The sequence below is a fragment of the Pan paniscus genome, chromosome 1 (assembly GCF_029289425.2).
Source record: "Pan paniscus chromosome 1, NHGRI_mPanPan1-v2.0_pri, whole genome shotgun sequence".
Classification (NCBI taxonomy): Eukaryota; Metazoa; Chordata; class Mammalia; order Primates; family Hominidae; genus Pan; species Pan paniscus.
In genome coordinates this window covers 175,555,709-175,571,376 of record NC_073249.2, presented here as the reverse complement: position 1 = coordinate 175,571,376, position 15,668 = coordinate 175,555,709, and the positions used below count along the sequence as shown (strand labels likewise).

At 53.7% G+C, this 15,668-nt stretch overlaps 1 protein-coding gene across 15 annotated transcripts in view; it reads right to left on the bottom strand.

Annotated features, from left to right (window-relative positions):
- TTC39A (tetratricopeptide repeat domain 39A) overlaps positions 1-15,668 on the bottom strand; it is a 57,907-nt gene that overhangs the window by 8,530 nt on the left and 33,709 nt on the right. For 9 of the 15 annotated variants that reach the window (XM_034964995.4, XM_008954941.5, XM_008954940.5 and 6 more), the window contains 9 exons: positions 15,469-15,536; positions 13,475-13,644; positions 10,195-10,294; positions 9,299-9,364; positions 7,302-7,410; positions 6,723-6,790; positions 6,574-6,633; positions 5,787-5,948; positions 296-387 (listed from right to left, as the gene is read on the bottom strand). In XM_034964995.4, the coding sequence (XP_034820886.1) occupies positions 296-387; positions 5,787-5,948; positions 6,574-6,633; positions 6,723-6,790; positions 7,302-7,410; positions 9,299-9,364; positions 10,195-10,294; positions 13,475-13,644; positions 15,469-15,536 (895 nt within the window). Of the gene's footprint in view, positions 1-295; positions 388-1,999; positions 2,170-5,786; positions 5,949-6,573; positions 6,634-6,722; positions 6,791-7,301; positions 7,411-9,298; positions 9,365-10,194; positions 10,295-13,474; positions 13,645-15,468; positions 15,537-15,668 lie in introns of those variants that run through there. The other 6 variants (XM_034965026.3, XM_034965033.3, XM_003829561.6 and 3 more) reach the window with 3 other exon arrangements.

Below are 15,668 nucleotides of genomic sequence, written 5' to 3'. Positions count from 1 at the left end.
CATCTGTCCTACTGTCCACATGAAAGAGACTCGGAGGAAGACGATATTAGCAAAACCATTTCTGTGAAAGAAAGCCTCTGAAGAAAGTCAAAGGGCTCCAACCACCAGCAGCAGCAGCATGGGGTGGTGATGGGAGGGGAGGACACGCAGGGGGGGCAGTCCTGGGGTGGGGGCAGGGAGCCACCCTACTCCTCCCTCCCCAGTGCCCACAGCTCAGGGTGGCCTGGCTGGTCTGTCCATAGCGGGCTACACGGTGGGAGCGGCCTACACAGTGGGAGCACGATGTGGGACCCACCTAAATAATTCCACTTCGTCGTCCCCGAACGGCTTGTGGTCCTCCTTCCCAAACATGCTGAGGTAGGCGGCCTTCATGTAAATGTAGGTGGCCTGTGCGAGACAGAGCAACAGCCAGGTGTGAGCAGCCCTCCTCCAGCCCCAGCCGGGCTGGAATCTGCAGACGGACCTCACGTGGCCCAGCACAGGAGCTCCCGTTGTCTCCAAGCCCCAGGGGAGAAATGAAGGTAAGAAGCTGAAGCAACTTGAAGACCTGAATCCAGGACAACCCATGTCAAAGCAGCCACCTTCTTCTCCACTTGAAGCAGTGGCAAGAAGAACCCATGCAACTAGTAATGGGCAGGACAGACTGCGGCAGAGACACAAGGACAGGGGCGCACTGGGGGCTTCCGGGAAGCAACAGCTTCACAGTGGGCCCCTGAAAGGCAATGGGGAAATTCCCTGAGGCCCCAGACAGGCCTTCCAGCCAGGAGGAAGAGGCCGAGCAAAGCCAGGAGGTGGCAGGATGTGTGTGGACTACCAATAGGAGGATGAAGCACGGACTGTAAAAAGAAGAGGCTTGAGCCAGAAACGTGAGCAGGGCCTGGGTCGGGTCAGCTCGGGCCACCCTGGTAGAACTAACTGCCTTGCTGTGTGTGCCAGGCACACCACATCCAGCACCTCGCTTGATCCCAAAGCCAATGCCAGAAAGGAGTCCGTACCCCACCTCTGCTTCCTGGGACCCCAGAGCTACTGGGGCAGAGCCGGGAGTCAACCCCAGCACCTTGCCCACTAAATGCACAGCCAGCCCTGACAGGGAAACCGTGGCCCTGCGGGAGACCCCCTACCCCACCCAGTCCTCCCTGCACGCCACGCCCCTTCCTCAGAAGTCCTGAGACAGGAGCCTGGCTCTGTGCTGCCCTCAAGTGGCCAAGCCCCGAACCACAGCTCCTGCCTCCTGGCTAAGAAAGGGTGGAAAGGAAAAGGCGCCGGACATCCGGGAGTCCTGCCTAGAGCAGGCGGAAAGCGGCCTCCACCTGGCAGCCCCACCCATGCGGGGGCCTCAGCCCGCCCTTCACAACATGAGGGAAAGCTGGTCTTCGTGGGCCACGGCGGGAAGAGTCTCCCTCCCTGAAATCTGTTCCCGGTCCCATCTTTTTTTTTTTGATGTGGTCTCGCTCTGTCGCCCAGGCTAAGGCTGGAGTGCTATGGCGCGATCTCGGCTCACTGCAACCTCCGCCTCCCGGGTTCAAGCGATTCTTGTTGCCTCAGCCTCCTGAATAGCTGGGACTGCAGGCATGCACCACCACGCCAGGCTAATTTTTGTATATTTTAGTAGAGACGGGGTTTCACCATGTTGGCCAGGCTGGTTTCAAACTCCTGACCTCAAGCTATCCGCCCGCCTCAGCCTCCCAAAGTGCTGGGATTACAGGCATGAGCCACTGCGCCTGGCCCCGGTCCCATCTTTAACCTCCCGGGTCGCCCTTGTCCTCTCCCTTTCCCCTGCCCCTGACGTGGAGGCACCAAGTCCCGGTGACTTTACCTCCCGTCTCACTCTAGGATCCTGCTGGCCTTGCCCTACGGCTCTCATTATCGGACTGCCACCATCTCCACACCGTCTCCCTGTTCCAGGCTACCCGGGATGTCTTTCTGCTGTCCTGGTACACATTGTCTCCTATCTCCCTGCTCCCACTCCTGTCCCCTGCAAGCCATTTCGCACACTGACCTTTTTAAGTCAGATCATGTCAGTTCCTTCTGGAAATCTGGTTATATTCCATCACACTCAGGAGACATCTCCTACAATTTCCTTGACACCCGCAGCACTCCAGCCACACGACGGCCTCAGGGCTGTTCCCAGGACACATCAAACACACTCCTGCCCTGCTGTGCCCTGCCCAGCTCCCTCTGCCCTAACGGCCTGCCATGTGACTGCCACGTGCTGCTCCTGCGCTCCATTCTGGTGTCCTCTGAGACAGGCCTCCCCCGACCTCCCCTTACAAAGCCCCTCCCATCACTCCCGGCATCCAGCCTCGCTTGTTCTTCACTGCACTTACTGGAACCAGACATCGTGTTATATTGCCCATCTGTGTTTCTTGTCTCCCCACTAGGACGTGAGCCTTGAGGGGGGTCTTTTCCTGCTCATTCTTGTATTTCCTGCCTTAGAACAGGACCCAGCCAGTGGGGGTGGCCCAGCAACTGCTGGTGGGCTTTCTAAAGCACCTATCTAAGCCACAAGCCTGCCAAGGCTCCCCCACTGCTGGATAAAGCCCAAACAGCCACTCCTGTCCTCCAGGACCTGCCCTAACCTTTCTTCTTCTGGCTCATCTTCTGCCATTTCCTCCCCTACACTCCTTAAACTCTCCCCAGGCCTCTGCCTGTGCTGCTCCTCGGCCCGGGATGCCATTATCCCTTCTCCACCAGGCTCATCTCCAAGAGTCTTCCCTCCTGCCCACAGACAGCTCACCCTCACCGCACCACCAGGGTTAGGATGGGGGCTGTGACTTAGAGTTGTGGACGCCCCAGCTCTCCAGGGATGTACAGGGGCTATGCTGGGACAAAAGAGCAGCTGTCACCCCTGATGCAAGCCTCCTGCCCTTCTGCCACACAAACTCTTCACCCTGTGGCACACAGCCCCTCTGCAGCACCCTGGCTTCTGAGCCTTTGGTCCTGCCGCCCTCTTGGCTTGGGGTGTCCTCTCACTTCCTCCACTCTGCCTCCCTAAGTCCTTCCTCTCCAAGACCCACCTCAGAGGTCTCTCCTCAGAAGCCTTCCTGTCCTCTTTGGTTGCCTGGGCATGCCTTTAGCTCCTTGGGTTGCCCAAGCCCTGAGCACGCCACTGTCACCACCTTGTTTCTGGCCATCTCAGCCTCTAGGCTGCTAGCACTGGGGGAAACACAAAGGCCTCCACAGGGCTGACTGCAGGAGATAGGTCAGGGTGGTGAGAAAAATTACAGAAAGAAGCAAACCTTCTTGGAAGGCTGGGAGGTTTTGCAAAAGCTTCGGGAAAGGATTTGGCTGAAGGCAGCTGAATTCTCTCAGAGTAGATAACAAGAAGTAAGGGAATTGATCTAGATAAGTTGGTTTACTTAGGCCTCGGAACCTGGCCTTTAATCATCATGCGGAGGACTGCTCTCTCTGGGGGGACGACAATGTTAATTACCCACAAATGGAGTTTGCTTTAGGCTTTTGTCATTACATCTGTACTAAATAAATGCAAGCGTGGCAGGCTTATGGGGGCCGCTGCTGACTCTGGCAGGGGTCCCCTACCTGCTGACAGGCAAGCCTGTGTCTGCATACTCCGTTCATCCGTTGCTCAGCCAGGGTCTGCGGGTCAGACCCAGCAGCTGACCTCGGAGGATACTGGCAGAGGGGGGCGCTGCCTGCACAGAGCGGGTGGTGCCTATGGCAATGGCCAGAGGCGCCCAGGCCCCAGGACTAGAAGTTGGTGGAGTCTGTGGTGGCCAAGTTCTGGAGATTAGAAATGGGTGGGGCCCCAGAACTCAGAGGGTTACAACCCCCATTTTTCACAGAAGTCCTCATGAGGAGAGTGTTGCAGAGAGAGAGGGACTGGCCACCCCAAAGCCACACAGCGGTCTGGGGACTGAGCCAGATTTCCTGACAGCTGGGAGGCTTGGCCCACCTTCTGTTCCTCTATATAGCAGCTGTGTGCCCCCACCAGGTCTCTCCTTCCCCATATGGTTAGCCACCCACCTCACTCTACAGGAAGGCTTCGAGAGTCACTTTCAGTTCAAAAAGGTTCCCTAAGGCCCAGAATCCCAGCACTTTAGGAGGCAGAGGTGGGAAGATTGCTTGGGCCCAGGAGTTCAAGACTAGCCTGACCAACATAGCAAGACCCTGTCTCTAAAAAAAGAAAAAAGGTTCCCTGAGGCTTTGTCCTTGTTGGGAGTAGGAGGTGATGAGGAGGGGGTGTGGGGGCCATGGGAGCTGGGCCTGAGGAAGCACCTTCAACAGCAGGGTGGGCTCAGGGCAAGCCCCGACTCCTCAGGAGGACTCTAGGAGCAAGAGAGAAGCAGAGGCCTCTGAGTCACACAGGACTGTCCTCAAATCCGGTGTCTGTCACCAACAGCCATGTGGGTGGGAAAGTCACAGTCCTCGCTTAGCATCAGTGGCCCTCATGTGCCCAATGGAGATAATAACTTCTCCTCACTGGGTGTGGTGTGGAGGACGTGACAGGTGCCAGACATGTTGAGAGCTCAGTAGAAGCCTGCTCCCTTCCCCAGCCCCACCTGCCCCAGACCCAGAGAATTCCCCTTCAGCTTGGTCCCCAGGCAGGGCTACGGAAAAGAGACCTCCATGCAGAGGAGGGGGAGGGACAAGATGCAGATGACAGGTCTCCTAACAGGTGCCAATGTGGGTCAGTTCTAACGGCTGCCTGGAGCTTTGCAGGGAAGGTATCTAAGGTCACAGCTAGGCTCATGGCAGAGGATTGATTAGCAATGTCTGCTATGGGCAGGGGATGAAGCCATGAAGACACATGTCCTGTGTATTTACAAAGAACAGATTAGACGTTTGCTGAGCTAGGTGGTTCTAAGACTCTTGGTTCCAATTTCTGCACTATCATTACTATGATGGTACAAGCTAACACTTATTTCAATACTTACCATGATAAATTTCATCTTTGGTAGGTGGGCATCTGTTTGGCTTTGTTTTGCCTGTATGGCATCTTGTTAATCCCTCCACTATTTCTGGGTGCATCATTTTCTTCTGTGGAACCACCCCTCTCCTACTCTCAGCCCATGAGGAATCTTCCCACCCCTCTGTTCCAGGCATTGGCAGGTGACAAGTCAGACCAGTGAGGCTCAAACTGTGGGACTCTGGTTGAAACCAAGGGGAGGATATGAGTAGAAGCAGCCCGTGGCCACCTTGCCTGTCACATGGAGAGAACCTTCCTGCAAAGATGCAGCAGAAACAAAGATGTCATAGGAGAGAGCACAGCCACAAATGGAAAGACCAAGCCAGACGACATCATTTGAATTCCTGGATCCAGCCCTACCTGAAGTCGGATGTGCCAAGAATGTTCAGTTATATGAGCCTTTCGTGTTTTGGACCTGCATAGTCCAATATAGTGGCCACAAGCCCTACATGGCTATTTAAATTTAACATTTAGTTAATTAAAATTAAATAAAACTGAAAACAATCAGTTTCCCAGTGGCACTAGGCACATTTCATGTGCTCATTGTGCACATGTGGCTGGTGACTACCATATTTGGGCAGTGCATAAGTAGAACATTTCTACCACAGAAACAGTTCTACTGGACAGAGGGAGCCATGATTCTGTCCTTTGTGACTAGAAATCTCTTTGTAACACATTGTGGTTCAGAAGTTTCTCTTGTGGTATTTAGTTCCTTCCAAGCCTGAGTCCTATTAGAATTTAAGGTTATGTTTAGATTCCAGCTGAGACATCTGTGTTCAGTTAGGGATTTGGCCCGTGGTCTGGAGGCACACAGTCAGCCCTGGTCACCCAATGCCCCTAACACGTGGCATCAGCCCACCTTGGACCAGCAGTTCTCCTTGCTGAGCAGGTCGGCGTAGAAGTAGGACATCTTCCACTGGCCCTTGTAGGTGAAGCACCACATCAGCTCCCAGTAGCACATGTGGTGGAACTGCTTCCAGTGCTGCTGGGCCTCACAGCACTCCTCGAAACGCCGGATGGCCTGCAGGCACCTTCTGGTCAGCCTGACGGGTGCCCACCCAGCCCCAACCCCTCTGCATCCTCCGAACCTCCCAACACCACAGCAGACCGGGACTCCTCCAGGGCATAGTGGTCCAGCCCTGTGCTAGGCTCAGGTGGGGCCCCAGGAGCCAGGAGATCTGGCCTCCAGTCCTGGTTTTACCTCCTAAGTCTTACATGACATTGGGCTCAAATACAGCCCCCGCCTAGGACTCTGGTTTTTAGTAACAAAATGAAAGAGCAGGAGAGAGCTATAATGGAGGGGAGGTACCAGACTCCAGCCTAATCGTCATGCCCTAAACAGATGGGCTTTCCTAACCTCTGCCTCCCTCAAGCACCTCCCTCCACCTCCCTCCACTGCAATGCTGCAGTCCTATATCTCCCAGTCAAAATCCCAGGCACCACAAATGCCTCCTCCTCCCTTGTCTTCCCAGGCTGCTCTGCCAGAAGGGCCTCTCCCGCCCCTGCTCTCTGGTTGGTTCTCTCTTGGCCCCCCCCCCCCACCCCCAGTCTATCCTGTCCCTGAGTATGTCACATGTGCCTGACTTCCTGCTGGTCTGGGAGACCCCGAGGGATCCCCAGCCCCGGCCCGGACCCCCATCACTCACTGCATCAATGTTGCCTTTAATGACTTCAATCCGCCCTGCAAAGAACAGGAAGATGGCGCCCTGCAATGACACACATGTAAGTCCGTGTGGGTCCGTGGGGTCTGTGGGTGTTTGTGGGCTGGGGGTACCGGGCAGCACATGGGGCTCACCTTAGGGTACCGGTTCAGGTAGGGCTTCAAGAGCTTCTCGGCCTCCTCGATGTTGACGTTCCCAGTACCTGGAGGAGATGGTGGGGGAGACACAGAACATGTCACCACCCCTGGCTCCTGTGATCCTGCCAGCAACCCAGCAGGGGCTTCCCAGGGTCTCCCCCTCCCCCTCTGTGAAATCGAGATAATTCTCCCTGTCCCTAGGGTGACATGAGGATTAAATAAGGCAGGGCAGATATCGCCCCCAGCACTTCACAGGGCTCGATAACCAGGAGCCTGCATCCACCAAGGCTGTGCCCAGAACCATAAGGTGCTGTACACAGTGTCTTCACACCCTCCACAGGGTGGGCACAACCACCCCCATTTCACAGATGAGAAAACTGAGGCTGGAACCCAGTCACACTGTGAGGCAGTGGGCGTCAGCAGGCCAGTCCCCAGGACAGTGGATGTGGCTCTGTTTCTCGTTTCAGTACCCCTATCCCTAGCCACAGGGGCATGAGCAGGGTCTGTAGCCCCTCATTCTCCTTCCTCCTTGGAGACGACCAAACCCCAGGGCCCCAGGTCCCCCTGTACACCTACCGAGCACGAAGGTGAGGAAGGTGTGGTAGCACAGCAGGAGCATGACACAGAGCACAGAGCGGAAGCTGTGCCCTGACGCGCCCTCCTCCAGCTGCAGCAGCCCATAGTCCTGAGGGGATGGGAGGGTGGGTGAGGCTCCCAGAGAGGGCAGGGGCCTGGGAGGCAGCTGGACAGCTGTGTGGGCAGTGCTGCCGGCACAGGGGCGGAAGAGCACTGGAACCCTGGGGGCCAGGTCAGCTGTGTGGCCCTGAGCAAGTGGCTGCCCCTCAGTGCCCCAGCGCATTCCTGGGAGAAGGGGACACGGCTGCCAAGGCCAGGACAAAGGCTTGGCGGGTCTGAGGTGTCCCCCACCTTCTCCACAGCCCCTTCCCCAGTCTCCCTGTAGTCACGGGCTTGGCCGCCCTGCGATGGGTATTGAGGGCCCAAGGTCTGGTTGGGAGCAGGAGAGACACGGAGGTGGATGATCCCAGCCATGGGCTCAGGGCATAGGTGGGGCCTGGGAAGGCTTCCTGGGGGAGAAGCCTCCAGAGCCTGGCTGGGGAGGGGCTGGGGGCAGACCCCCCACCTTGTTTCCCTGCCTGCAGTCTCTGCCCCTCTGTCTGTCCTCCAGAGCATTCTTGTTCTTTCTAAAACACAAATCTGACCTGCCTCACTCCTGCCTCAAACCCTCCATGGCTCCCCTGCCTTCGAGATAAAGAGGAAGCCCAGGCTGGCACAGTAGGTCCCGCAACCCTCCTGGCCAGGCCACACTGCCTCACCTCTGGGTCCTCCCTTCATCCTGAAATCCTACTCATGACCCATGCGCTTTCTTAAGGAAACAAAACTGAAAGAGACCTTCACAGCCTCTAGCCAATGTTTTCCAAAGCTCGGGCAGCAGATAGCAGCTAAGATTTCAGGGGTCCATGGGCAGATGCCAGGAAACACTGAGTCACGGTGAGGGTTTTCCCTTCTGTTATCTTTCTATCCTTTGGTGGTGCCCAGGAGAAATCCCCAGTCCTTTGCTCGTGGGGTTTGAACTCTCTCACCCTAAGCCCGCTTTCTCAGAAAGAGGAAGCCTGGCTGAGCCTGGGCTACACAGTCTAGCTGGGCTTTCCAAAAGATGGCTGGGCCCTCGTGGTATTTATTTTTATGATTATGTTCTTATCATGCCAAATAATATGGAGGTTTGTGTAGAGATGTTTCCTTTAAATCAATTTCAGTAAAAGTCATGAGTCACTTTTGAGAAAAGTAATATATAAATTATAATAGAGAGGTCCGTGGGTGTGGCAAATATCAGTAAGGGCCAGTGCACGTTTGAGAAACACTTATCTGGTCCATTAACAAGGCCCTTATTTTACTAAAAAGAGGCTCAAAGAAGAGAGGGACTTGCTCAGAGTCACAGAGAAAAGGGGATGAGGCTGGACTGACCCAGAGCTCCTAACTTCCAGGCCAGTGCTCCTTCTACCACACTAGGCCTCCTCCACCAGAAAGCCCTCCCTGATCTGCTGCCTTCAACCTGGGGTTGGTACTCAGGTTCTTGCCCTCAGTAAAGTCTTTGGGTGCTTGAGTTCTCTGGTTCCTCCTCAAGGTCTGATGCCCAGTAGGGCTTCCCTCAGGCATCTGCTGGATGAAGTGGTAGCACCAGAAAATGGTCCTTGGGGGAAGGACTTACTCAAAGTCTTAAAGTGAGGCAGTATCTAGGGAGAGAGGGATCAGCCCCTGACACCTGTCAGGCTCAGAGAATGTGTGATCTTGGGCCACTGATGGAGCTGCCCTTCACACCCACCCCCACCCAGAGCCTCTGCACCCTGGGAGGGCCAGGCAGGGATCACTAGCCCCATTTGTCCAGAGAGAAGACTGAGGCCCAGGGAGGTCTGGGCATTGTCCAGGGCCATACAATGAGAGGGGCTGAGCCAGGATGGGCACCTAGGCCCTGCAGCCTGTCAGCCCCACCCTGTGCAGCCCAGCCCCAGTTCTGGGGCTGAGCAGGTCAGGGGTGCTAGGAGGCAGGTGGTTACCTTGTTTCCTGAAAACCCCACAAACTCCAACAGCCTCAGGATCCTAGTAGGAAGCATGGACAGTGTCTGCAAGAAAGGAGGCAATCAAGCCTGTGAAGGTACCCAGAGTGGGCAGGGGCCACCCCCACTGTCCCAAGTCTAGCTCTTTAACAGGCTTTACCTGGAGGGGAGAGGGCCACCCCTCTAACTTTGAAAGCCTCTAGCCAATGTTTTCCAAAGCTCAGGCAGTAGATGGCAGCTAAGATTTCAGGGGTCCATGGGCAGGTGCCAGGAAGCCTAGCCAGGAAACCCCTGGCCACCTAGGTTCCTGAGGCTAAATCTTCCCTAGGAAGCTCCTCCTCCCTTGATCAGGCAGTTTTCCCAGCCTTCCTGCTCCCTCTGCCTGGAAGCCCCTCCCCAGCTGGGAAACTCCTAGGGATCCTTCAGGAGCCAGCACAGATGCTCACCCCCTCCCGTAGGAAACCTTCCCCCACTCCATGCAGGAAGAAGACTTAGTTCTCTGTCCCCTCTAAGTCATCAGCTGGTTTCAGGACTGTCTCCTTCCCTGACACTGGTAAATGTTTAACCAGCAGCTCTCCAGGGCAGAGAAAGCCCTGATTTATTATGTGTGCCAAGGTCGGGTGCTGTGAAGGCTCCACCATGGTGGATTTCAAGCTACTGGCCTGACTTGGGAAGAAATGCACCGATGGACTCTGGAGCTGGCTCCAGCGCCCACACCACCCCCACCCCAGCTGTGAGCCCCTGAAGGCTGGCCACATGTCTGGTCACCTCTGGATCCTGGTGCCCAGCACACAGCCAGGTGCAGGGGCACTTGGCAGTGACCACACATGAGTCAGGGACAGAAGGGGAGACTGAGCTCAAGCCAGGTGCTGTGGAAATGAAGGAGGAGCACTCACCAGGTTGAAGGCCCCTACACCAAGCTTCACTCCTCCTTCAAAGTGCGGGTGGTTCTCACCCTTGCAGTATTGTGAGGACTGAACAAGGCTGTCCAGCTCCCTGCAGAGAGATGCCAAGTCCTGTTTCAGCCACTGCTGGGGGTGGGGGGTAGGGGCTGGGACCCCTTCCAGCTGGGCCTCAGGTAAACTCCCTGGTGGTGGATTCATACAGTTCTGGTAATCCTGAGAGCTGGTATTTGAGGAATTTCGAACCCCATCTCCCACCATGATAACACACTCCTCACCCCCTGAATTTCAGCCGTATGGGCCCTGGCACACTCAGCCATGGGCAGCTTCTGGACATTTGTTCGTATTCCACATCCTATCTAAAAGAGGTTTTCTCAGCCTCCGCGCTACTGACATTTTGGGCTGGATAATTCTTTGTTGGTGGGGGTGGCAGGGGAGCTGTTCTGTGCATTGTAGGATGTTTAGCAGCATCCATGGCCCCTGAGCACCAGATGCCAGTAGCATCGTCTCCCTAGCTGGACATCCAGAATGTCTCCAGACACTGCCAAAAGTCTCACAGGGGGAAGTCACCCCTAGCTGAAAACCACTGGGCTAACCAAAACATCTCCTCCTTCAGGAAGTCTTCCTGGAGTCTCCTGGTTGGAATTCAACTCTATTTCTCCTGGTTACCAACTGCACAGAGCCCCTAGCCCAGCCACCTGGGGCAGGACAGAGGCTTTTAATGATGTGTCTGCCTCCTTCCTGGGCTGACAGCATTTTGAAGGCTTTCAATTAGCAAGCTTGAAGCTTCTCTGTGCCAGGCACTGGAAGACAGCAGGGACCAAAACCACCAAGCCATTGCCCCCACAGCATTCTCACTTTAAGGGACAGAACCCCCCCCCCCCCCGCCCCCTGATTGAGTCACTATGAGGGTGATGACAGGCTCCAAGGAGAAGAATCCCTGGGCCTGACGTAGTCTGGGGATAGGAAAGGCTTCCCTGAGGAGGTGACATTTGAGCTGAAATCTGGTACAGAAAGCCCAGTGCAGAAAGTGTTTCTGACAGAGAGAACAGCACGTCCAAAGGCCCTGAGGTCGGAACCAGCTTGGCATATTTGAAGAACTGGGGGAAGGCCCAATGACCTAAGGCAGAGTGAAGTGGGAGATGTGACAAGAAGGGCCGGGGTGACCTCCCAGGAAGAACTTGGCAATAACCCAGGACTTCTTTTAAGAGCAAGAGGAGCCTTGGGAGTTGGCAAGGGGTGGCCTGACAGGGTGTGTGCTTTGGTGACCTCGTTCTGGCAGCTGGCAGGGAGGCTGACGGGGCCAGAGCACTTGTCTGGTTTTTCTAGAAAAATTCTAGCATAGGCCTCCAAGGTAACATGATGTCCACATGCTATATGGTACATTACACCCTAGCAATACCTTGTAACAAGCTCACAATATCCCTGCAGGGAAGCAGCCACATTAAATGGGGAGATAAAGATGATAAATAGGCCAGGCGTGGTGGCTCACGCCTGTAATCCCAGCACTTTGAGAGGCCGAGGCAGGCAGATCACCTGAGGTCAGGAGTTCAAGACCAGCCTGGCCAATGTGGTGAAACCCCATCTCTACTAAAAATACAAAAAATTAGCCAGGTGGTGTGGCGTATGTCTGTGGTCCCAGCCACTCGGGAGGCTGAGGCAGAAGAATCGCTTGAATCTGGGAGGCAGAGGTTGCAATGAGCTGAGACTATGCCACTGCACTCCAGCCTGGGCGACAGAGCAAGACTCTGTCTCAAAAAAAAAAAAAAAAAAAAGACTTTTTTAGTTTTCCTCTTTTTTTCATTTTGTTTTTACTGTGATAAATATACATATCATGAAATTTAACATCTTAACCAATTTTAAGTGTACAATTCAGTGGTATTAACTACATTTACATTATTATGCAACTATCCCCAATATCCATCGCCATGAATTCTTTTCCTCCTGTAAAAGTAAAACTTTATTCTCTTTTGGTCTACAGCTTCATATCTATCCTTAGCCCCCTTTGCCATGTTATTCCTCTATCTCTCCTGCCTGATGGAAAAAGCATGAAGTAAATTATCTGCCTTCTCTGTGGTGCATGTGGACTACTGAGCAGGTGTAGTAAGATTGCTGTCACTGTAAATTTATCATCACCAGCTTCAGCTGGGCTTCTCCGTACTGCCAGTCACTCTTGTGCTGTTTCCATAGTGATTTCTCCATAATCCTCTTCATATTTCAAACCTTATCTACTCTCTATAAACCTCTTGCCGCCACCCCCTTTTTTTTTTTTTTGAGATGACATCTCGCTGTGTCACCCAGGCTGGAGTGCAGTGGCACGATATCAGCTCACTGCAACCTCCGCCTCCCTGGTTCAAGCGATTCTCCTGCCTGAGCCTCCCAAGTAGCTGGGATTACAGGTGCCTGCCACCACGCCCCGCTAATTTTTGTATTTTTAGTAGAGACAGGGTTTCACCAGGTTGGTCAGGCTGGTCTCGAACTCCTGGCCTCAGGTGATCCACCTGCCTCGGCCTCCCAAAGTGCTGCTGGGATTACAGGCTTGAGCCACAGTGCCCAGCCTCAAATCAACTTTTAATGGAAATAAGTTTTAATGCAAAACTTGGTGAGTGGGGGACTGGATTTTCAGAGCTTTTGTTGCTGTGGGAACCATACATAAGGGATTATGGAGCCATGTTGGGTAAAAATGTTCCAAACGGAATCTTCATTCATAAACACGGCCTGTGCCTGGGCCATTTTGAATGTCAAGGATCCAGAGATAGCATGGAAATGATTTTGGCCTGCAGAGAGCACGTGCATGCACGTCTGTGTGTGTGTGTGTGTGCGTGCATGTGTGCGTGTGCATGTGTGTGTATGTATACCTTTCCTGTATACTAGAGGGGTTAAAGAGGGCTTCATGGGGAAAGTGGCATTTGGACTGGGCCTTAACAGATGTGTAGGAGTTCTGCTGCTGTTCCCAAAAGCTGTTCCTGTGGCTGTCTCCCTGCCCCCACCAGAACACCCTGTGCAGAATCTGTGTCTTATTTTCCCCAGCAGGGGTCAGGCATGGAGTAGGCACTCAAGGGACCAAAGGGAAGAGACACAGCCAGAAAGCCAGAGGAATATGATTCCAGGAGACCAAGGTCCTGAGGGCATGGAAATCAGCCGGCAACAGCAGTCTACTAGGTTCTGGCCTCGGTTAGTACTCTTCTTCTCCCACAAAGCCGCCTGAGGGGGACAGCCTAGCAGATGCTGTGGCCCAGGGTCTCCCCACAAGCGGATGGCCAGCCCCACTCACTTGTAGGTCTGGTAGCTGTTTCGAACTTTGATGCCGCCTTTGATGAAGCTCACCATGTTCTCGTCCTGCAGGAGGAAAAGATGCTGACGGCCTGGCCCAGGTGGGCAGCTGTAGGCGTGAGAGGGATCATGCAAGGCTCTGGGCCTGACTGCCCCTCCGTGTGAGGAACCCTGGGGGGATGAGGTCGGAGGTCAGCCAAACCAGGCCTCCCTGCTCTTTGGCCCAACAAAACCTCTAAAATGCCCAGGGTTGGACCAGCCTCCCAGGTACACATACTCTGTGCTTGGAGAGAGGCCTGGAGGGGCCACGCCCAGTGATTAACAGTATCTCCCTCTAGGTGGAGGGACTGCGAGAAAGGAGGGGGGATGCTTGTTTTTGGATTATTTGTGGTTTTTACAACAAGCAGGTATTTGTCACATTTATAAATGTAAATCTCTGTTGCCTACAGCCAGCCAGCAGCTCTATTCACTGTGTACAACAACGGAAACGGATGGACAAGGGTTGTGGAAGTTCATGATAGCCAAGAAACAGAAACAGCCCAAATGGCCACCAGCAGAAGGACAGATAAACAAACTGCGGTGTGTTCATGCAAGGGAATAACACACAGGCCAGGTGAAGAAAGCAAGCAACATAGTCACATAAGGCTGGGTGAAGAAAGCAAGACCCACACCACTTAGGAAGCTCAAAACCAACGGAAATATCACAATATGCTGTTCAGACATGAGTACAAAGCTGAGAAAGCTATTTAAAAAAAAATAGAGTAGGGCCAAGGTGGGCGCATCACTTGAGGTCAGGAGTTTGAGACCAGCCTGGCCAACGTGGTGAAACCCCCATCTCTACTAAAAATACAAAAATACAAAAATTAGCTGGAGGCTGAGGCAGGAAAATCGCTTGAACCCAGGAGGCGGAGGTTGCAGTGAGCCAAGATCACACCATTGCACTCCGGCCTGGGCGACAGAGCAAGACTCCGTCTCAACAACAACAACAACAAAAAAGGGTAGGGGACAATAAACATAATACTCTAGGTAGTGATTCCCCTGTTGGGTGCATGGACAGGGTGAGGAGGAGCCCCAGGGTGAGGAGAGTTATTGCCAGTGTTCTGTCCTCCAGTCGGGTGTGGTGTTGGTGGGTGTTCATTATTTGTAAAAATGTAATAAATAAAACAAAATTTCATTTATGGTGCACTCATTACAGTGAATCCTAAAGCAAGGACTAGGATTAATCCAATTCTCATCTCTCCAGGTCAAAAAGATAGAAAAAAAGCTATGAAATTAACCAGCACCCCAACACTAAAATGCATATGTCCCTCTCCTGCTAAATACACATATATAATGATGATAATATGTTCTCATTATAACCCAGGCTTTCAGGCAAAAGCATGCAGTGATCGTTCTCATCATTCCCACCGTGTGGTGAGGAGACCTGGGCTCCAACTTCATCAGACCTAGGTTCAAATCCCTGCTCATCATTTTCTAATCATGTGACCTTGGGAAAGTGACCCCTCTCCTCTAAGTCTCCCCTTCACAGGCCTCTGAGGTGAAGATTAAATAACAAATGTAAATGTTAGCAAAAACAAACTGTAATGTGTGTAAGGTATGTAAAAACTACATACCTATACCGTGTGCAAAAAGTCTGGTACATCATAGGTGCTACAATGCTTGTTGAACGAATCAAATGGAAAGCAGGCTTTGAGACAATGCCTATCACCCCCATATGACCCTTAACAGGAAACGCAGCAGTCGCACAGTGGAAACAGCATCCCGGTAATGGTGGGAGCGTGTGTGCTCAGGATGTGAGGAGGTGATGCCCATCACTTCCCTTTGAGCCCTGCCAGGGGCAGGAGTGTGAAGGATGGGTCACGATTGCTGCAGGGGATGGGTCGTGGTTGCTATGGGGGATGGGTCACAGTTGCTCTAGGGGATGATGGGTCATGGTTGGACGTGGAAACTGATCTTCTGAAATCCCAGCTTCTTTGTACAAGTGGGGGTCCCTACCTGCAGGAAGGTCAGGGCTGCTCGCTGCAGCAGGCACTCTGCATAGCAGACCTCAGCGTGGATTTCCTCTGTGGGGAGAAAACCAAAGCCCCGTGGCCTCCTGGGACTCTAGTCAGGAGGCCTGGGACAAATCCTCACACCCCAACTTCCCCAAAAGCAAAGGGAACCTATGTCAGCACCTCTCCTGTCCCCTACCTCGT